Source organism: Loxodonta africana, chromosome 3, assembly GCF_030014295.1.
Source record: "Loxodonta africana isolate mLoxAfr1 chromosome 3, mLoxAfr1.hap2, whole genome shotgun sequence".
In the NCBI taxonomy this organism is placed as follows: Eukaryota; Metazoa; Chordata; class Mammalia; order Proboscidea; family Elephantidae; genus Loxodonta; species Loxodonta africana.
In genome coordinates this window covers 26053580-26076785 of record NC_087344.1, presented here as the reverse complement: position 1 = coordinate 26076785, position 23206 = coordinate 26053580, and the positions used below count along the sequence as shown (strand labels likewise).

Here is a 23206-nt window from a genome sequence, read left to right as displayed (position 1 = left end):
GGACAGAGAGCAAACAGAAATTCAGATTAACAATAAAATTTCAAAATTAGACAACACCACAGAAAGTCACCAGAGAAGAACTGAGGAAATGGAAATCAAAACTAGTGAGATTGAAGAAAAAGCATGTGACAGCAATAGATTTGAGGGAAAAATCAGATAAAAGAATTAAAAAAAAATAAAGAAACTCTAAGAATTATGTAGGACCCTATCAAGAGAAATAACCTATGAGTGATTGGAGTATGAGAACAGGTGGCAATAACAGAAATTACAGAGAGAACTGTTGAACATTTGTTGGCAGAAAACTTCCCTGATACCATGAAAGATGAGAAGATATCTATCCAAGATGCTCATCGAACCCCACACAAAGTAGATTCCAAAAGAAAGGCACCAAGACATATTATAATCAAGCTTGCCAAAACCAAAGAGAATTTTAAGGGCATCTAGGGATGAAGAAAAAGTCACCTACAAAGGAGAACCAATCAGAATAAGCTCACATTACTCGGCAGGAACGATGCAGGCAAGAAGGTAATGGGATGACGTATATATAAAGCCTTGGAGAAAAAAAAACTGCCAGCCAAGAATTATATATCCAGCAAAACTGCCTCTCAAACATGATAGTGAAATTAGGGCATTTCCAGATAAAAGGATGTTTAGGGAATTTGTACACACCAAACCAAAATTACAAGAAATACAAAAGGGAGTCTAGTTAGAAAATCAATAAAATCAGATAACACCCCAGGACCGGAACACAGGACATAACAACCAGATATGAACCCAGACAGGGAAATCACAAAAATAAATCAAAGCTAAAACCCTCAAAACAGGGAAACAGACATCATTATGTAAAACATGACAACATTAAAACAAAAAAGAGGGGCTAAAAAATGTAGTCACAGATCTTTCATGTGGAGAGGAAGTCAAGGCAACATAAAGAAATAAAAGTTTGGTTTAAACTTAGAAAAATAAGGGTAAATATTAGGGTGACCACAAAGGAAACTAACAACCCTACACATCAAAAAAAAAAAAAACAAGAAAAACATAAAGACTCAGCAAATACAAAAGCTACAACAATGAAAAAGATAAATAAACAATATATGAAGAAAAATGACCCAGCATAGGAAATTGGGTGGAACAAAGAAACGGTCAACAACACACACACACAAAAGACATCAAAATGACAGCACTAAACTCATACTACACTGAATGTGAACGGACTAAATACACCAATGAAGAGACGGAGCGGCAGAATGGATTAAAAAACACCATCCGTCTATAAGCTGTCTACAAGAGACATGCCTTAGACTTAAAGACAAAGAATAAAACTCAAAGATGGAAAAAAATATATTAAGCAAACAGCAATCAAAAAAGAGCAGGAGTAGCAATATTAATTTCTGACAAAAGAGACTTTAAACTTAAATCCACCACAAAGGATTAGGAAGGATACTATATAATGATAAAGTCAATATACCAGGATGGCATAACCATAATAAATATTTACACAGCCAATAACAGGGCTCCAAAATACACAAAAACAAACTCTAACAGCATTGAAAAGTGAGACAGACAGCTCCACAATTATAGCAGGAGACTTCAATACACCACTTTTGATGAAGGACAGGACATCCAGAAAGAAGCTCAATAAAGATACGAAAAAAAAAATGCCACAATCAACAAACGTGACCTCACAGAAAAATACAGAACACTCCAGCATACTTTCTTTTCCAACACACGGAACATTCTCCATAATAAACCACGTTATTAGACCATAAAGCAAACCTTAACAGAATCCAGAACATCTAAATTGTACAAAGTATTTTTTCTGATGATAAAGCCATAAAAGTAGAAATCAATAACAGAAAAAGGGAAAAAAAAATCAAATATATGGAAACTGAACAACACCTTTCTCAAAAACTACTGGGTCATAGAAGAAATTAAGGACGGAATAAAGAAATTCATTGGATCAAATGAGAATGAAAGTACTTCCTGCCAGAACCTTTGGGACACACCAAAAGCAGTGCACAGAAATCAATTTATAGCAACAAATGCATACATCCAAAAAAAAGAAAGGGCCCAAATCAAAGAATTAACCCTACAACTTGAACAAATAGAAAGAGCAGCAAAAGAAGCCCTTGGGCACCAGAAGAAAGCAAAAAATAAAAATTAGAGCAGAATTAAATGAAATAGAGAATAGAAAAATAACTGAAAGAGTTTTAACAAGACCAAAAGATGATTCCTTGGAGAGATCAAAAAAAAAAAAAAAATCGATAAATCATTCACCAAACTGACAAAAGAAAAACAGGAGAGGAAGCAAATAACTCAGGTAAGAAATGAGATGTATGATATCACAACAGACCCAACTGGAATTAAAAGAATCATAAGAGAATACTATGAAAAACTGAACTCTAACAAATTTCAAAACCTAGAGGAATAGGGCAAATTTCTAGAAACACACTACCTCAGTCTAAACAGAGGTAGAACAACGAAACAAACCTATAACAAAAGAAGAGATTGAAAAGGTAATTTAAAAACTTCCAAAAAAAAAAAACAAAGGTCAGGCACTGACAGATTTAATGGAGAATTCTACCATACTTTCAGAGAAAGAGTTAACACCACTACTACTAAAGGTATTTTTGAGTGCACAGAAGGATGGAATCAACGGCACTGGGTTTTTATGGGTTTAGAAGGATGGAATACTCCCAAACTCATTCTATGAACAGCATAATCCTGATACCAAAATCAGGCACGGGCCCCATAAAAAAAGAAAATTACAGACAAATATCCCTTATGAACTCAGATACAAAAATCCTCAACAAAATTCTAGCCAACAGAATTCAACAACATATATACATAAAAAAACAAAAAAAAAATTTCACCATGACCAAGTGGGATTCATATCTGGTATGCAGAATGGCTGAACAATAGAAAACCAGTCAATGTAATCCAACACATAAAGAATATAAGGGAAATTCCTCAACATTTACACAAACCCAATAGCAAACATCATCCTAAATGGAGAGAATCTGAAAGCATTCCCCTTGAGAAAGGGAACCAGACAAGGATGCCCTTTATCACAACTCCTATTCAACACTGTGCTGGAGGTTCTAGCCAGAGCAATTACGTTAGAAAAAGAAATAAAGGGCATCCAAATTGGTAAGGAGAAGTAAAAGTACCTATTTGCAGATGGTATGATGTTAAAAAAAAATTTTTTTTTATGATGTTATACAGAAAAAAACCCTAAAGAATCCACGAGAAAACTTCAGCAAAGTATCAGGATACAAGATAAACATAGAAAAATCAGTTGGATTCCGCTACGCCAACAAGGGGAATGTCGAAGAGGAAATCACCAAATCGACACCATTTACAATAGCCCTCGAAAAGATAAAATACCTAGGAATAAACCTAACCAAACACATAAAAGACCTATACAAAGAAAACCACAAGACACTAACGCAAGAAACCAAAAGAGACCTACGTAAGTCGAAAAACATATCTTGCTCGTGGATAGGAACATTGTTTTGTTGTTAGGTGCTGTCGAGTTGGTTCCGACTCATAGCAACCCTATACACAACAGAATGAAACACTGCCCGGTTCTGAGCCATCCTTACAATCGTTGTTACGCTTGAGCTCATTGCTGCAGCCACTGTGTCAATCTACCTCGTCGAGGGTCCTCCTCTTTTCCGCTGACCCTGTACTCTGCCAAGCATGATGTCCTTCTCCAGGGACTGATCCATCTTCACAACATGTCCAAAGTATATAAGACACTGTCTTGCCATCCTTGCTTCTAAGGAGCATTCTGGTTGTACTTCTTCTAACAGATTTGTTTGTTCTTTTGGCAGTCCATGGTATATTCAATATTCTTCGCCAACACCAGACTTGAAAGGCGTCAATTCTTCGGTCTTCCTTATTCATTGTCCAGCTTTCACATGCATATGAGGCGACCGAAAATACCATGGCTTGGGTCAGGTGCACCTTAGTCTTCAAGGTGACATTTTTACTCTTCAACACATTCAATGCAATGCATCTCTTGATTTCTTGAGTGCTGCTTCCATGGCTGTTGATTGTGGATCCAAGTAAAATGAAATCCTTGACAACTTCAATCTTTTCTCCGTTTATGAAAATGCTGCTCATTGGTCCAGTTGTGAGGATTTTTGTTTTATGTTGGGGTGTAATCCATATTGAAGGCTGTAGTCTTCATCTTCATTAATAAGTGCTTCATGTCCTCTTCACTTTCAGCAAGCAAGGTTGGGTCACCTGCATGATGCAGGTTGTTAATGAGCCTTCCTCCAATCCTGATGCTCCATTCTTCATATAGTCCAGCTTCTCGGATTATTTGCTCAGCATACAGATTGAACAGGTAGATTAAACACTGTGAAAATATTCAACCCAAAGTGATCTACACATGTGATGGAATCCTGACCCAAATTCCAATGAAGAAACAAACCACCAACTTCATATGGAAAGGGAAGAGGCCCCAGATAAGTAAAGCATTACTAAAAAAGAACAAAGTAGGAGACCTCTACCTGACTGTAGAACCTATTATACCGCTGTGTTATCCAAAACAGCCCGGTACGGGTACAACAACAGATACATAAAGCAATGGAATAGAACTGGTAATCTAGACATAAACTCATACACCTATGAGCAGCTGATACCTGACCAAGGTCTAAAGTCTGTTTACTGTGGAAAAGATGGTCTCTTTAACAGATGGTGTTGGCATAACTGGGTATCTATCTGCAAAACAATGCAAAAAGACTCATACCTGACAACATGCACAAAAACCAACTCAAAATGGACCAATGACCTAAATATAAACACTAAAATGATAAAGATCAGAGGAAAAAAAAATAACGGACAATGCTAAATCCCTAATACATGGCATAAACATTATACAAAGCATTACTAACAATGCACAAACACCATTAGAGAAATTAGATAACTGGGAGCTCCTAAAAATCAAACACTTATGCTCATCCAAAGATTTCACACCAAAACAGTAAAAAGACAACTAGAGACTAGGAAAAAATTTTTGGCCACGGCAAATCTAATCAGTGTCTAATCAATAAAATCTGCAAGATACTGCAAAACGTGAACAACAAAAAGACAAATAACCCAATTAAAAAATGATCAAATGTGAACAGGTACTTCACCACAAAAGATATTCAGGCGGCTAAGAGATACATGAGGAAGTGCTCACAAACATTAGCCATTAGAGAAATGCAAATCAAAACTACAATGAGATTACCATCTCACCCTAAAAAGGCTAGCATTAATCCAAAAAGCACAAAATCATAAATGTTGGAGAGGTTGTGGAGAGACTGGAACACTTATCACTGCTGGTGGGATTGTAAAATGGTACAACCACTTTGGAAATCGAGTTGGTACTTCCTTAAAAAGCTAGAAATAGAACTACCGTACAATCCAGCAATTCCACTCCTTGGAATATATCCTAGAGAAAAAAGAGTCCTCACATGAATATATATATGCATACTCATGTTCACTGCAGCACTGTTTACAATAGCAAAAAGATGGAAACGACCAAGATGCACATCAACGGAGGAATGTATAAACAAATTATTCACATAATGGAATACTATGCAACAATAATGAACAATGATGAATCCGTGAAACATCTCAAAACATGGAGGAATCTGGAAGGCATTATGCTGAGTGAAATTAGTCAATCACAAAAGCACAAATATTGTATGAGACCACCTTTATAAAAACTCAAGAAAAGGTATAAACATAGAAGAAAATATTCTTTGATGGTTATAAGGGTGGGGAGGAAGAGGGGAATTTACTATCTAGATAATAGACAAGAATTATGTGAACGGAAGGAAATACAGAATACAGGGAAAGTCAGCACAACTGGACTAACTCAAAAGCTAAGGAGTTTCCTGAACACAACCAAACACTTCCAGGGACAGAGTAACAGGGGCCTGGGGGCCATGGTTTCAGGGGCACATTTAGCTCAATTAGCATAACAAAGTACATTAAGAAAATGTTCTGCATACCACCTTGGTGAGTGGTGTCTGGGGTATTAGAAGCTAGCAAGTGGTCACCTAAGATGCATTAACTGGTCTCAATCCACCTGGAGCAAAGGAGAAAGAAGAAGACCGAAGACACAAGGAAAATATGAGCCCAAGAGACAGGAAGGGTCACATAAACCAGAGACTCCACAGTCTAAGAAGAGAAGAACTAGATGGTGCCCAGCTACCAACAATGACTGCCAGACAGGGAACACAACAGAGAATCCCTGATGGAGCAGGAGAAAAGTGGGATGCAAACCTCAAGTTCTAGTGAAAACAACAGACTTAATGGTCTGGCTGAGACTGGAGGGACCCCAGATCTCATGGCCCCTGGACTCTCTGTTAGCCAAGAACTAAAGCCATTCCTGAGGCCAACTGTTCAGACAAAGATTAGATGGGACTATCAAAAACTGATACTGGTGAGGGGCGTGCTTCTTAGTCAAGAAGACACAAGACCACGTGAGCAGCTCTTGTCTGGAGGCAAGATGAGAAGGCAGAGAGGGACAGTAGCTGGCTGAATGGACATGGGAGATACAGAGTGGAGAGAAAGAGTTTGCTGTCATATTGTAGGGAGAGCAACTAGGGTCATATAACAATGTGTGTATAAGTTTTGGTCTGAGAAACTGACTTGAATCGTAAGCTTTCACTTAAAGCACAGTTTAAAAAAAAAAAATTTTTTTTTGGTATCCAAATTGGTAAGGAAGAAATGAAAGCATCCTTATTTGCAGATGATATAATCTTATACATAGAAAACCCTAAAGAATCCACAAGAAAACTACTGGAACTAATAGAAGATTTCAGCAAAGAATCAGGATACCAGACAAAACACAAAAACCAACTGAATTCCTCTACATCAACAAAGAGAACTTCATAAAGGAAATCACCTAATCAGTATCATTTACAATAGCCCCCAAGAAGATAAAATACTTAGAAATAAATCTAACCAAAGACATAAAAGATCCATACAAAGAAAACTACAAGACATTACTGCTAGAAACGAAGAGACCTAAATAAGTGGAAGAACATACCTTGCTCATGGATAGGAAGGCTCAACATTGTGGAAGTGTCAATTCTACTCAAAGCAATCTACAGATACAATGCAATCCCAATCCAAATTCCAATAACATTTTCAAACGAGATGGAAAAACAAATCACCAATTTCATATGGAGAAGGAAGAGGCCCTAGATAAAGCATTACTGAAAAAGAAGACTAAAGTGGGAGGCATCACACTACGTGATTTTAGAACCTATTATACTGCCATGATAGTCCAAAACACCCTTGCACTGGTACAACAATAAATACATACATCAACGGAATGGAATTGAGAATCCAGACGTAAATCCATCCACCAATAAGCAGTTGATATTTGACAAAGGTCCAAAGTCCTTTAAATAGGGGGAAAAAAAAAACAGTATCTTTAATAAACGGTTCTGGCATAACTGAACATCCATCTGCAAAAAAATGAAACAAGACCCATTCCTAACACCGTGGACAAAAACTAACTCAAAATGGATCAACGTCCTAAATATAAAATCTAAAATGAAAATCATGGAAGAAAAAATAGGACAACCCTAGAAGCCCTACTACATGGCATAAACAGAATACAAACCACAACTAACACACATACCACAAGAAAAACTAGATAACTGGGAGCTCCTAAAAATCTAATACTTATGCTCATCCAAAGACTTCAGCAAAAGACTGGAAAAAATTTTTGGCTATGACGTATCTGATCAGGGTCTAATCTCTAAAATCGAAAAGATACTGCAAAACCTCAACGACAAAAAGATAACCCATTAAAAAATGGGCAAAGGATATGAACAGACACTTCACCAAAGAAGACATTCAGGCGGCTAAGACATACATGAGGACATGCTCTAGATCACTAGCCATTAGAGAAATGCGAATCAAAACTGCAATGAGATACCATCTTATTCCGACAAGGCTGCCATTAATCAAAAAAAAGAAAAAAAACACAAACGAATAAATGTCAGAGAGGTTGTAGGGAGACTAGAACACTTATGCACTGCTGGTGAGAACGTAAAATTGTACAACCACTTTGGAATTAGATTTGGCGCTTCCTTAAAAGGCTACAAATAGAAGTATGATACAATCTAGCAATCCCACTCCCTGGAATACATCCCAGAGAATAAGAGCCATCAAACAAATAGATAAATGCACACCCATGTTCACTGAAGCACTGTTCATATCAGCAAAAAAATGGAAACAACCCAGGTGCCCATCAACAGACGAATGGATAAACAAATTATGGTATATTCACACAGTGGAATACTATGCAAGGATAAAGAACAATGATGAACTGGGAAATATCTCACAGGGTGGAGGCATCTGGAAGGTATTATGCTGAATGAAATCAGTTCAGTCACAAAAGGACAAATATTGTATGAGACTACTATTAACTCAAGAAAAGGTTTAAACACAGAAGAAAATGTTCTTGGACGGTTATGAGGGTGGGGAGGGAGGAAGAGGGGAATTTACTATCTAGAGAGTAGACAAGGATTATCTTAGGTGAAGGGAAGGACAACACAACTGGACTATACCAAAACCTAAGAAGTTTCCTGAATACAACTGAACATTTCCAGGGACAGAGTAGCAGGGGCTGGGGGCTTGGAACCACGGATTTGGGGAACATGTGGGTCAACTGGTATAACAAAGTTTATTAAGAAAATGTTCTGCATTCCACTTTGATGACTGGCATCTAGGGTCTCAAAAGCTTGTGAGCAGCCATCTAAGACGTATCAATTGATCCCAACCCACAAAGGAGAATAAACAACACCAAAGACACACAGAAAATATTAGCTCAAAAGAAAAAAGGGTCACAAAAACCAGAGACACCATCAGCCTGAGGACCAGAAGAATTAGACGGTACCCAGCTATCACCAATGAGGGACCTGACAGGGAACACAACAGAGTCCCTGAAAGAGCAGGAGAAAAGCGGGGTGCAGAACTCAAATTCACATAAAAACATCAGGCTTAATGGTGTGACTACAACTGGAGAAAACGTTGAAGCCATGGCCCCCAGATACCCTGTTAACCCAGAACTAAAACCATTTCTGAAGCCCACTCTTCAGACAAAGATTAAACTGGCCTATAAAACTCGTGAACAGTGTATTTCTTAGTTCAAGCAGATACACAAGACCAAATGGGTGGCTCCTGTCCAGAGGCAGGATAAGAAGGCAGGAAGGGACAGGATGGACATGGGAAACCAGAGGTAGAAAGGGAGAGTGTGCTGTCACATTATAATTGCTACTACTGTCATATAACAATATGTATAAAAATTTTTGTATGAGAAACTAACGGGAGCTTTAAATTTTCACCTAAAGCTCAACAAAAATAAATAAAGAGAGGTGATGGAAGAGGAATGGGTGGATGAGGACAAGAGTGAGAACAAGTTTTCATAAAGTAAATTTTCAAGTTCATACTGAGTTTTGAACTTTGCAGTTTTATCTACTGGAAAAACACAATTTAAGTAAATAAACTGCACCTTTAATTGTGATATAAACCAAATGTGAGATTTAATGTCTTTTTACCAGGAATTCGTGTTTGTAATTCCAAAATCATTTCAACGTTAATCATTTAGGACACCTAATTCTCATTAAATGGTCTAATACATCCTTACACATCATAAAAAGGTAAATTACAGCTCTCTTTCTAAACACAGTGACCAGGGAGTCTGTACTTCCATTTTATCTGTTAGGAGAATGTTTCAAAAATGGTTGAAATACCCAAGACAGGAACCCTTCCCAAAGCCAAGTCCTCAGACAGGGATTGGATTGGACTATAAGACAGAAAATGATATTGGTGAGGAGTGAGCTTCTTGGATCAAGTAGGCAAGTGAGACTATGTAGGCAGCTCCTGTCTGGAAGGTTGATGAGAAGGCAGAGGTGGACAGAAGCTGGCTGAAAAGACAGAGACATACGGGGTGGAGAGAAGTACTCTGTTGTCTCATTAAGGGAAGAACAACTAGGAATATATAGCAAGGTGTATATGAATTTTTATATGAGAGTCTGACCTGATTTGTAAACTTTCACTTAAACCACAATAAAAAATTTTTGAAAAATAGCTAAAATGCTTAACAAATTAAATTAAGACTTCTGGCATGATTTGTTAAATGTAACAGGAACCTTTACGATCCTTCTCATGGTTTAAGTAAAGTTTAGAGTAACTTTTACATCAGTTGTAATAGGCACTCCTCTGTGTTTGAGAAGTTTATATCTACTAAATTGAAAAATTCTCAGTAGAAACACAACTGATCAAGAAATTTTCCTCCAGTGGAACCTGTAAACCCAAGAACTTAGATACACACATCTCACAGGCTAAGTTTCTCTAGCAAAAGACAACACTGTAATTTTAGATTCTAATTCAAGACTGTGGAGAACAGTAAGAAATTACAGGGATTTAACACCAGCTCTAGTCACAGATAGATGGGAGGACAAGGACCTACACTGAAGAATCATGCTTCTCACACATCTAAGAGGCTCAGTGCAAAAGCACTACCTACTAGAAAAAAGGATTGGTCTGGAGACCCCACAAATTACCAGCTGGACTCACTGCCACAGCCTCATGCCTTTGGTGACAACATGAGAGCACCAAGCCCCATCCAGGACCTCACAAACAGGGCCTTCCCCAACTAACTCTCTCTCCCCTTTTTTACTCCATCACATAGTGTGAGAGGTGGCACTGCAGTCAGAGAACTGCACAGAAAAGACTGCACTACCTGGGGGAAGCCAGGAACACTGTTTGCAGTGATGGGACAAGGATGGCTCTGGAGTGCCTGGGGCCCGGCCTCCTCAGCAAGATCTTCTCCATCTTTAGACTCTGGTCAGGAGAGATTCTGTCATTTAACACAAAGCAACAAGGCCCAAGGGTCTCACCCCCTGGTGCCAGCTCAGAAAGTCACATATGAAAGGTGACTCCAGTCACAGGTTTGAGAATCCACATACGTTTACAGGAAAGGCCCAGTGGGAGTGGAGCAGGGACTTAGGAAGCTTCTTAGGAATTAGTCCCCCAGCCTCCTCTGCCACCTTTTTACCTCACTGAGGGACCACAGGACCCAGAACACACAGCTGGTCCTCCAGCAATTGTTACCTAGTCTCATCCCCTTATGGTAAGAACACCCCAGTTCTCTGCAGTACTCACCATTTCTTTCCTCCCGCTTCTGGAAGTCTAAGTGAATATCGTCTCTAAGCCCAAGAAGCCACATAGAAAGAGGGATGGGAGTGGATGCAGAGCCGCTGGGCAGTCTGGAGGCCAATGAATACTGTTTGGTCCACACAGCCAGTTGGAGCAATAGAAATCCTTACTTGCGACAGCATGGATGGGCAAGATGCTCATTGTAGGTACCCAGCTGCCTAGGCTGGACTAGTTCTCCCTGAGCCACACCTGTGACCTGAAATGCAAAAAGATGGGGTAGACAGTTCTGGATAAGAAGGGAATGACAGAGTTCTTGGCCTTTAACTCTTTCCCTGGGCAGGGCTTCCTCTTAGGCTCAGAGCAATGCTCTACCCTGAGGGTATCTGCATTTAAGACAGAGCAGGTTTCAGCCTTCCAGAGCACAGGCTTGCACTGTATTTTTAAAGTAAATAGCAATTAGGAGTATGCAGCAAGATGTATATAAGTTTTTGTGTGAGAGACTGACTTGATTTGTAAACTTTCACTTAAAGAACAATAAAAATTAAAAAAAAAAAGTAAATAGCTTTGTATCACTGGTTATTAATATGAAGAATAAAAAAGATAACAAGACTACTTCTATAACAAAATTTCCCGTGAATTATACTTCCAAATAGTATGAAAACAGAAATGATCTCCCAATAGGACAGTTAAATTTAGGCACTTTAAATTTTTGAAATGGTATATGCGGCTGCTGCTTGACTTTTTAGTATCTATTTTTCCTACCTTTTGTTCTATGTAAAACGATACCTTGTTGTTGCTGTTATATTCAATACACTTGATAAACACATACCAACCTCATTCTACAATATTACATTAGGTATAAAAGGAAACATTTTCTCCTCTTAATGTAGATGTCACATAGATTATTTACTCATCAATTTAAGTTTTACTTTTACAAGTTTAACATTTTTGTGACCCTAACACTCCCCAGCATGTTTCCTCCTTTTTCAAAATGGGTGACTGAGATATACCTAACACCATGATGAGCCTACAAGTTCTCCTTCCTCTGCCTGCCCCCTCCTTCACATGCCTTTGTTCTTTGTTTGATCTGATGCAAATAACTTTTGTTCTGTCTGACCACCTGTGACTTCAACCCCCAACAGGAAAATCACAGCCCAGGTGTCTGATGTGTCCCTCCTTAGCCTGATAGAGTCTTTTGTCACTACCTTGTAATGAATAACTCCTCCAGCCAGACCAACTGCAGACTACAAAGACACTTCTAACCCTTGGAAGATTCCATATAAGCTGTAATGTAAAACTGCTCTTTGGGACTCCATAGAGGCAGCCTATGTTGCTGCCAGGTTCCTGGTGATGTATACATCTCCTTAATAAACTTTCTCACTCTTTCTGACTTGGAGTGTGTTCCATTGGTTCGACTGCTCCAGGTCACGGACCCTAATTGGGTAATATTTACTATAGATCATGACTTTCTAAAAGTTCATGTATCATGTTTCAGCAACAGTATTTTGTCAAATAATTATTATAAAGGATGAAGTAGTTTTCTCAACACACTAGTGTGACTGGTCCTCTAGGATCTGTTCAAGTCTTTTGATGAGTTTTAATACACATGCCTCCTATTTTGTCTTCATTCCCAATATTCCCTGCACTGACATTGGGATTATGCCTGGGTTTTGCTTCAAGAAGCCTTGAATCTACCACGAAGTATGCTCTTTGTGGCAGAAATTGTGTTTGAGTCACCAGCATCCAATCTGGCACAGATCCTGTCTCAGCCAAGCCTTAAGATCTCAGAGAAAGAACTGGGTGTGTAATCTCCATAAATCGCTCAGTGTCTATGGTAAGCTTGTCCTGCCACATCATTTTACATCAGACCAACTAGGGTTGGTCATATTGTTTCTCGCACCATCGTACCAAAAATGTCTGCCTTACTGCCAAGGAAATTGTTTGAGGAACAGTATGCCTTCTAGAATTGATGAAATATATTCCTCCCAGAATATATTGCCTTGAATAATTTATTTGCTCGAATAATCCTCAAGTTGAGATACCCATAGTAGTAAATGCACGTACTAGTTCCAACTAATGTTTTTTAATTCTCCCTGTATCTTAAACACCTACGGTCATTAAAGGAGTAAGAATATGTATCACCATACTCTTCCTATTTGTATGACCAGCAATACTCCACAAAAGTCCTGCCTTGAGGAAGCACACAAAACAAAGGGAAGCACGAAAGCAGAGACTGCAGCGGGAGGGAGCAGGGCATTTAGACTCAGGCCAACTATCCTGGGCCTCGACGAGGCCCGTGACCCTGCATTTCTCACAAACTCCCAGGTGAAGCTGATGCTGCTGGTCTGGGAACAACGCTTCTGCTTAGCGAGCATTCCACCACTTACCTGTTAATGCACCAAGAGACACAGGTCCAACCCATGGACTGGGCCCTCCTGACCCCGGCGGTGCAGAAACCTGCCGCGGACCAGGCAGAGGCCGGCGGGGTGAGCCGGGCTCTCGGAGAAGGCGGCTGAAGGAAAGCGGCGGCCGGGGCACAGGGTGGATAAGGGCAGTCGCTCAGCTCTGCAGCAGGCTAGAGAAGGCGAAGACGCTAAGACCGCACAGGAGAGCTAGAGTAGCGCCCTTACACCCCGGGTGGGCCCTCCTATTCCGACGGTCCTGCGAGCTGCACCTTGTACTGGATCAGGGAGGACGCCTGTACACACAAAACTCACCACACACCGCGACCAAAGATGGTGGTCGGCTGTGGACGGACACGCCCACTTCCGGTTTCTGGGGCTCTCCGTGCGGAAGAAGGCTTTGCGCGTGGAACCGCAGGGCTTCACTGTGTGACCTGGTTGGAGTTCAGTGGCTTCCCCTGGGAATTGGGATTGAACTACCTCTGTCATTTTTAGCAGTACAGAGAAAAGCCTCTTCTTGTTGCGAGGTTCCGTCTGATTTAGGAAATAATATTGGAGTAATTATTCCCTGTCCTTGAGCTTTTTTTTTTTTTTTTTTGAGCATAGAGAATGTGACCCAGCTGGAGCTGGGCTCACACGGATTCACAAGGACACATCAACTGGGCCCTGAGGTATAAACACAATAGAATAATCTTGGAAAATGTCTTTTAGGAAAACTTTCACGTAAGCCAGAACACAAAAGACTTTCCACTCTTATCTTTTTCTATTAATATTTAGTGAATAGAAATTTGTTAGACCAATGAAGACCCTCCTGACTATCCTTATTGAAACCTGTACCGATGATGGCTAAGAAAAAGACAATTCAAAATGTAGGATGACAGTTTCTAGCCAATCTGTGAAAAGATGAAGCTTTCAATGGTTTTGCCCATTTGCAATGTTAATGTATACTAATGACTCCGTAACCTTCCTTGGACTCAGGCAGACATGGCTGTGGCAGCATGCTTGTCTGTTTTCCCACTTCCATCTATTCTGTAATTTCATTGGCTTGACTGCTCCAGGGCATGGTCCTTAGGGAAACGGAACCAGGGCCTGCGAAATTCGAGCCAATGAAACATACTTCAAGTCAGAAACAGAAAGTTTATTAAGGAGATGAGTGGACCCTAATCAGGTAACACTATGAAGTTATTTTTTATTACTCTTTAGGTATTTAAAGACTTGATAATCTTGGTGTAGCCTTAGTATATCCTGGCTATATGAGTTTTTTTTTTTTTTTTTTTATATTGTCTGAAGCTTGTTATATGTTACACCTAAAGTTCTTTAAAAATATGTTTATTGGTCTCAACCCACCTGGAGCAAAGGAGAATGAAGAACACCAAGGTCACACGATAACTAAGAGCCCAAGAGACAGAAAGGGCCACATGAACCAGAGACCAACATCATCCTGAGACCAGAAGAACTAGTTGGTGCCCAGCCACAACCGATGACTGCTCTGACAGGGAGCACAACAGAGAACCCTTGAGGGAGCAGGAGATCAGTGGGATGCAGACCCCAAATTCTCATAAAAAGACCATACTTAGCGGTCTGACTGAGACTAGAGGAATCCCAGCGGTCATGGTCCCCAAACCTTCTGTTGGCCCAGGACAGGAACCATTCCCGAAGACAACTCATCAGACATGAAAGGGACTGGACAGTGGGTAGGAGAGAGATGCTGATGAAGAGTGAGCTAATTATATCAGGTGGACACTTGAGACTGTGTTGGCATCTCCTGTCTGGAGGGGGGATGGGAGGATAGAGAGAGTTGGAAGCTGGCATAATTGTCACGAAAGGAGAGACTGGAAGGGCTGACTCATTAGGGGGAGAGCAAGTGGGAGTACGGAGTAAGGTGTATATAAACTTATATGTGACAGTCTGACTTGATTTGTAAACGTTCACTTGAAGCTCAATAAAAGTTAATAAAAAAATGTTTAATGGGTATATTTAGAAATATTTTTATCTAAAGTTTTTTTTAACCGATTATACTTGGCCTTTACATTACACTTGTAATTAATTTCTATCAGGTCTTTGACTATTAAGAGTTACGCTTATAAATTAATCATGGCCATAATAAGTTTTGTCATCTATGGATGAATTTTTACTTTGCTGATTTTCTGAAAACATTTGACCAGAGTATCTCAACAAAAAAGATAGACTATATTAAACTTGGAAAAAAGACTTTGACTAGACTCAATCAAGATTTCCAGAACTCTATACAGAAGCTGATGGTTTTGTAGACTGCAGTCGATCCAGAATCACAACAGAATTTAACTACATAAGACTGAGTCAACGAAATGAAACTATGGGTTTTGTATAAAAATATTTCTGATATTTTAAGGTCTTTCTTTCTGGAAATAAGAAATGTTTTCAGGTCCTACTTTGTATATATAAGAAACCATTTTTATCTTTTCTCCTAAATTATCAAACAAATGGGTTAACTTATTTTAACTCTTGAATTAGAAGTTCCTATTAGTAAACTTAACAAAGTTGTAAATATCGTAACCAGAAAAGTGTCTGTAATTTGAGTTATGATTTTACACATTAAAATAACATTAGATTTTCTATTCTCTCAAGAAATAGTTTGTGCCTTAATAGTAAACGTTGCTGTATTTATATTAATACACAATCGTAGATTTTGCAGAATGTGGTTTCTACAGAGACACATGAAAAACAGTTACTGATGCTGATTATTTCAGACAATTGGCCTAGTATTAGTGTTTCTAGTCTACTTCCTAGTTTGCTTGTATGGTGCATGGGATCTTAAGAACCAAATGATGCCCCAATTACCATTTATTGAACATTTTTAATCACAGATTCTATTACAAGATCCTGATCCAAAAGAGGGAACCATGAGAGAGTTGTACGTAATTCTCCTGGAATTCAGATATCTGACTTTCATAGAGGTTGGGACAGCCTACATAGGCCATTACCTTTGGGTGTCCTTTTGAACCTCGAGCCTTGAGAAAAAAACTGATTCCTGAAGCTACTTTGAGTCAAACAATTTTCCAGATAAACTAGCAAGACCATTTTGCTCTGAGCATTGTACTTTTTTTTTTTTTTTGAAGAATTCAGTCTGTTTTGAGAAACTGACTCCAAATATCAAGACATTGTTGTATGAAATACCTGTCTAATGCTTGTAATTAAACTCTTATCCTCTTGCTATATAGAAAATTATGTATCTTAAAGAAATCAGGTTCTCAGAAGAGATCAACCTCATGGCTCAGACTCCATTTTGTCTAGATTCCACTTCTGCTTCTGAGTAAGTGACCCATGACTGTTAATAGGTAACCCAAGGAAAGGCAGCTTGCGCTCAGGGAAAGCACTTAGTATATTTTAAACAGATTAACTGGAGACCTCCAACAGGAGAAGTCCATCCTATATTATCTTGCTAATCATGTATTTTTTAATAGAAACTTGTTTGTCATACGTAAATTTTTCCATGCCTTCTGTTTTCTTGAGACAAACTTTGTGTGCTTTATAGATAATATGTTTTTGTGTGGTAGATCCAACTACACAAATTTAGATGATCCCTTTCCAAATAATAGTGAATTTATGTAGATAATCTCTTGTTTAGATTCCTAGTGAATCTGTGGACAATGAATACTTTTTGAGAACTTTAAGATTATCTTTAGATATTCGTAGTAAATACTAGGAAGGTAATGTTAATTTGTTATGCTTTGTAAAACGAGAGCCAGAAGAAAGCCCACTGGTCTAACACTCAGGGAATGGTTGGTAAATTTAATTCCTACTTACAGTATATGTGAATTGGAGAAAACTTTAAGAAATTTATCAATCACTTTGAGATAAATAACAGACGTAGTTATGTTGCCAGTGAGATGGAAACACAACAGTGATTTCTGACCTCATTAAGCCAAGGAGACATGAGATGACAAAATAGCCTTACAGTTTTATTTATTGGTCCACAAAAGTGTAATATGTGCTGTAGCAAATGCCTCTTGTTGCATTTAGATAAATAACACAGGAGAAGAACAAGATATACATAGCATTAGATAACAAACTACTTGGTTACACACTGTAACACCCTTACAATCACCAGATTTATTTGCACTACTGCAGGTAATATTCTTAGTCTGCATCCTGGTAATATTAGGCAAAATAAAATTTATCCTATTGTCTTACACACCTAAAAGGCAAAAGAAGGCCTCGGGCTAAAATGTATACATTGAATCTGTTCACTTGAACAATATAATTGATGAGAACTTCGCTCTTACTTAAGATCCTGGTGAAGAACCAGATGGTATTCAGTGGAAAACCAGCACCGTGATTTTAAAGAACCTGCCAAGGTCGCCATCTAGGACCTCGACTAAGTTCCAGGTATTATTCATAGATGTGGTATCTCCAATCTCCAATCGAAAGGAGGGAATGACTTAGGAAATAATATTGGAGTCATTATTGCCTGTCCTTGACCATAGAGAATGTGACCCAGCTGGAGCTGGGCTCACAAGGACTCACAAGGACACATTAACTGGGCCCTGAGGTATAAAGACAATAGAATAATCTTGGAAAGTGTCTTTTAGGGAAATTTTCACATAAGCCAGAACACAAAAGACTTTCCACTCTTAACTTTTGCTATTAACATTTAGTGAATAGAAATTTGTTAGACCAATGAAGACCCTCCTGACTGTCCTTACTGAAACCTGTACCGATGATGGCTAAGAAAAAGACAATTCAAAATGTAGGATGACAGTTTCTAGCCAATCTGTGAAAAGATGAAGCTTTCAATTATTTTGCACATTTGTAATGTTATTATATACTGATGACTCCATAACCTTCCTTGGACTCAGGCAGACAATGGCTGTGGCAGCATGCTTGTCCATTTTCCCACTTTTGTCTATCCTGTAATTTCACTGGACTCGGACAGACATGGCTGTGGTACCATGCTTGTCCATTTTCCCATTTCTGCTTACTCTGTAATATTTCCTCGGACTCAGGCAGACATAGCTCAGGCAACATGTGCTTTGTCTGCTTCTCAACTTTTGTCCTTTTGAATATATGGCAAATAAAACTTTCTTTTTGCTTTACTAAACATGAAGGTGTTTTTTCCCCTATAACACGTCCAGCCGATTTTCGACTCATGGTGAACCTATCTGACAAAGTAGAACTGCCCCATAAGTTTTTCTAGGTTCTGATCTTTACAGTAGCAGATCACCAGGTCTTTCTCCCACGGAGTCTCTGGATGGGTTGGAACTGCCAACCTCTCCGTTTAGCAGCCAAGCGCTTAACCTTCGAACCATCAAGGAAACTTAGGGGGAAAAAACTAGGATTTCTTAAATGCATATATGAACTTAAATGCAGATTTCAGTGGTCAAACATTTCTAATACACCTGGGTAGACAGAAAGTTGATATTTTGCATATTTGGCCATTAGGCCTACTTTAAAGAAATAATTTGCTTACTACACATAAATATTTGCTCATCTTTACAATGATTGAAGTCTGAAGAGCTGGCTTCTGTTTCATGGTGTCTTCTCTTGCGTATCTTTACCCAGGAGCAGGGCAACCACTATGCAAAACCAATCTGATCTCTCAAAGGGTTGAAGACCTAGGAGAGGAGTTTCTGAAGGGCAGAGTCAGGAAGATACCAGTCCTTGAAAGGAACAGTAGCTAAACAGTGAAGTACTTTTCAAAATGACAATTATAAACAGCTTTTACTTTTTTACCAGGCATATCATGCATATAATAAAATGCATAACTTGAAATAAAGTCAAGTGTAGAATGCAATGAATATTTATATATGTATATACACTCATTAAACCACCTCTGAGATCACCAATTGACATTGCACCTTCCTCAATTAATATTGACCTTGGGAGAAATGAGTGTTCTGTTATCCCCAGAGATACATTTGCCTGTTCTTTGTCTTCATATGATTGGAATCATATTGTATGGACCCTGTTGTCTGACTTCATCTACTCAACATACGGTGAGATTTTACCTACATTGTTGCATATAGCAGTAATTTGTTCGTTGCGTGTCACTAGGTAGTATTCCATTGTATGAATATACCACAATATTTGAAAAATTAATTCCCTGTTTATAAGGATTGTATTCTAACCTAGGATACTATATATATATACTGCTAAATGTTTAATGGGCCCTTGCCTTGACAATAATGTGTCTTCTGCTGCTGTTGTGTGGATTGTTCAGTGAATGTTAATTAGGTCAGGTTGGTTGCTGGTGTTGTTCAAGTCTTCTACATGCCTACTGATTTTCATATCCTTCTGATTTTTTTTTTTTCTCTTAAAGTTCTACCAGTTTTTCCTACATATATGTTCAAGCTCTGCTGTTGAGTGTATACACATTTTGGATTGTTATGTCTTCTAGTTGAATTCATCCTTTTATCATTCTCTCTCCACAACTGGTCTGTCACTTTCATACTGTGTTGGCTTCTGTGTTGCTGTGATGTTGGAAGCTATGCCCCAGTATTTCAAATAATAGCAGGGTCACCCATGGTGGACAGGTTTCAGCGAAGCTTTCAGACTAAGACCAGGAAGAAGGACCTAGCAACCTACTTCTTAAAAAACTGGTCAGTGAACACCTTATAAATAGCAGTGGCACACTGTCTACTATACTACTGGAAGATGAGCCCCTAAAGTTGGAAGGCATTCAAAATTACAACTGGGGAAAAGCTGCCTCCTCAAAGTAGACTCAGCTTTGACAGGGATGAAGTACAGCTTTTGGGACCTTCATTTGCTGATGTGGCATGACTCAAAATAAGAAGAGAGAGCTAGAAACCTCTGTTAATAATCAGAACGTGGAATGTATGAAGTTTGAAACTAGGAAAATTGGAAGTTGTCCAAAATGAAATGGAACACATAAAGATTGATATCCTAGGCATTGGTGAGCTGAAGTGGACTGGTATTGGACATTGTGAATTGGACAATCATATGGTCTCCTATGCTGGGAATAACAAATTGAAGAGAAATGGCATGGTATTCATCTTTTTGGATGACGCTCTACTTTACAAACATTATGTCCTTCTCCAGGGACTGATCCATCCTGATAACATGTCCAAAGTATGTGAGACAAAGTCTCACCATCCTTGCTTCTAAGGAGCATTCTTGCTGTACTTCTTCCAAGACAGATTTATTTGTACTTCTGGCACTCCATGGTATATTCAGTATTCTTCATCAACACCGTAAGTCACAGACATCAATTCTTTTTCGGTCTCCTTTATTCACTGTCCAGTTTTCACATGCCTATGAGGCCATTGAAAACACCATGGCTTGGGTCAGGTGCACCTTAGCCTTAAAGGTGACATCCTGGCTTTGCAACACTTTGAAAAGGTCCTTTGCAGCAGATTTGCCCAATGCAATTCAAGAAAAGAGTTAAACACAGAAGAAAATATTCTTTGATGGTTATGAGGGTGCAGAGGGAAATTCTCTAACTAGATAGTAGACAATCATCTTAGGTGAAGGGAAGGACAGCACACAATAAAGGGGGAAGTCAGCACAACTGGACTAAACCAAAAGCTAAGAGGTTTCCTGAACACAACCAAAAACTTACAGGGACAGAGTAGAAGGGGCTGGGGTCTGGGGATCATGGTTTTGGGGAACGTCTAGGTTAACTGGCATAACAACATTTATTAAGAAAATGTTCTGTATCCCACTATGTTGAGTGCCATCTGGGGTCTTAAAAGCTTTTGAGTGGCCATCTAAGGTGCATCAATTAATCCCAACCCACTTGGAGCAAAGGAGAATGAAGAACACTAAATACACAAGGGAAATATTAGCTGAAGAGACAAAATGGCCACATGAACCAGAATCCAACAGCCTGAGACGAGAAGAACTATATGGTGCCCGGCTACCACCAATGACCAACTTGACATGGAACACAACACAGGGTCCCTGACGGAGCACGAAAAAATGCTGAGCAGAATTCAAATTCACTTAAGAGACCAGACTTAATCCTCTGACTGAGACTGGGGGAACCCCAAAGCCACGGCCCCCGAATGCTCCATTAACTCAGAACTAAAACCATTCCCAAGGCCCTTCAGACAAATATTAGACTGGACTATAAAACATAAAATAATATTAGCAAATAGTGTGCCTCTCAGTTCAAGCAGATACATGAGACCAAAAGGGTAGCTTCTGTTGGAAGACAGGATGAAAAGGCAGGCAGGGACAGGAGCTGGTTGGGTAGACATGGGGTACGTGGGGTGGGAAGCAGGACTGTGCTGTCACATTATAGGTATTGCACCTACTGTCACATAACAATATACATATTAATTGTTGTATGAGAAATTAACATAAGCTGTAAACTTTCACTTAAAGCACAATTAAAAAAAAAAGATGATTTTGAAGTAAGATGTCCAAGGTGCACTGAAGGTACTAGCAAAAAATAATGTTCCAAGAATTCACAGAATACAAGTTGAGACGTTTCAACAAATGGATGCAAGCTGGAAGCACTCATCTATCTATGCCATGAAATTGGGATGACAACTACTTGCCCAACTGACTGGAAGAGATCCGTATTTGTGTTCATTCCAAAGAAAGGAGATGCAACAGAATGAAGAAATTGTCGAGCAATATCTTTAATATCATATACAAGTAAAATTTTGCTGAATATAATTCAAAAACGATTGCAGAAGTACATCAAGAGGGAACTGCCAGAAATTCAAGCCAGATTCAGAAGAGGACGTGGAATGAGGGATATCATTGTTGATGTTACCTGGATATTGGCTGAAAACAGAGAATACCAGAGAGATGTTTATCTGTGCCTTATTGACTATGCAAAAGTATTTGACTGTGTGATTCATAGCAAATTAAGGATAACATCGAGAAGAACTCCAATTCTAGAACACTTAGTTGTGTTCATGTGGAACCTGTACACAGACTAAGAGGCAGTTGTTTAAACAGAACTAGGGGATACTGAATGCTTTAAAATCAAAAAAGATGTTCATCAGGGTTGTATAATTTCGCCATAGTTATTCAATGTGTAGGCTGGGCAAATACTCCGAGAAGCTGGATTATGTGAAGAAGAAGGGGCATCAGGATTGGAGGAAGACTCATTAACAACTTGTGATATCCAGGTGACACAACCTTGCTGGCTGAAAGTCAAGAGGACTTGAAGCGCTTATTGGTGAAGATCAGACTACAGCCTTGAGAATAGATTACACCTCAACGTGAAGAAAACAAAAATCCTCACAACTGGACCAATAAGCAACATCATGATAAATGGAGAAAATATTGAAGTTGTCAAGGACTTCATTTTATTTGGATCCACAATCAATGCCCATGGAAGCAGCAGTCAGGAAATCAAATGACTCATTGCATTGGGCAAATCTTTTTCAAAAGACCTCTTTAAAGTGTTCAAAAGCAAACATGTTACTTTGAGGACTAAGGTGCACCTGACCCAAGCCATGGTGTTTTCAATCACTGCCTATGCGTGTGAAAGCTGGGCAATGAATAAGGAAGACCAGAGAAGAACTGACCCCTTTGAATTATGGTGTTAGTGAAGGATATGGAATACACTATGGACATCCAGAAGAAGGAACAAATCTGTCTTGGAAGAAGTACAGCCAGAATGCTCCTTAGATACAAGGATGGCAAGGCTTTGTGTCAAATACCTT

At 39.0% G+C, this 23206-nt stretch overlaps 1 protein-coding gene across 1 annotated transcript in view; it reads right to left on the bottom strand.

Annotated features, from left to right (window-relative positions):
* The window catches only part of LOC100661161 (zinc finger protein 709-like), a 28370-nt gene extending 14428 nt beyond the window's left edge, over window positions 1–13942 (bottom strand). Inside the window, exons 1-2 of the mRNA XM_010593303.3 lie at window positions 13569–13942; window positions 11188–11437 (exon numbers count right to left, since the gene is read on the bottom strand). Coding sequence (XP_010591605.1) covers window positions 11188–11190 — 3 coding nt within the window. The 5' untranslated portion in view covers window positions 11191–11437; window positions 13569–13942. The remainder of the gene's footprint in view (window positions 1–11187; window positions 11438–13568) is intronic.
* Window positions 13943–23206: the final 9264 nt, after the last annotated feature.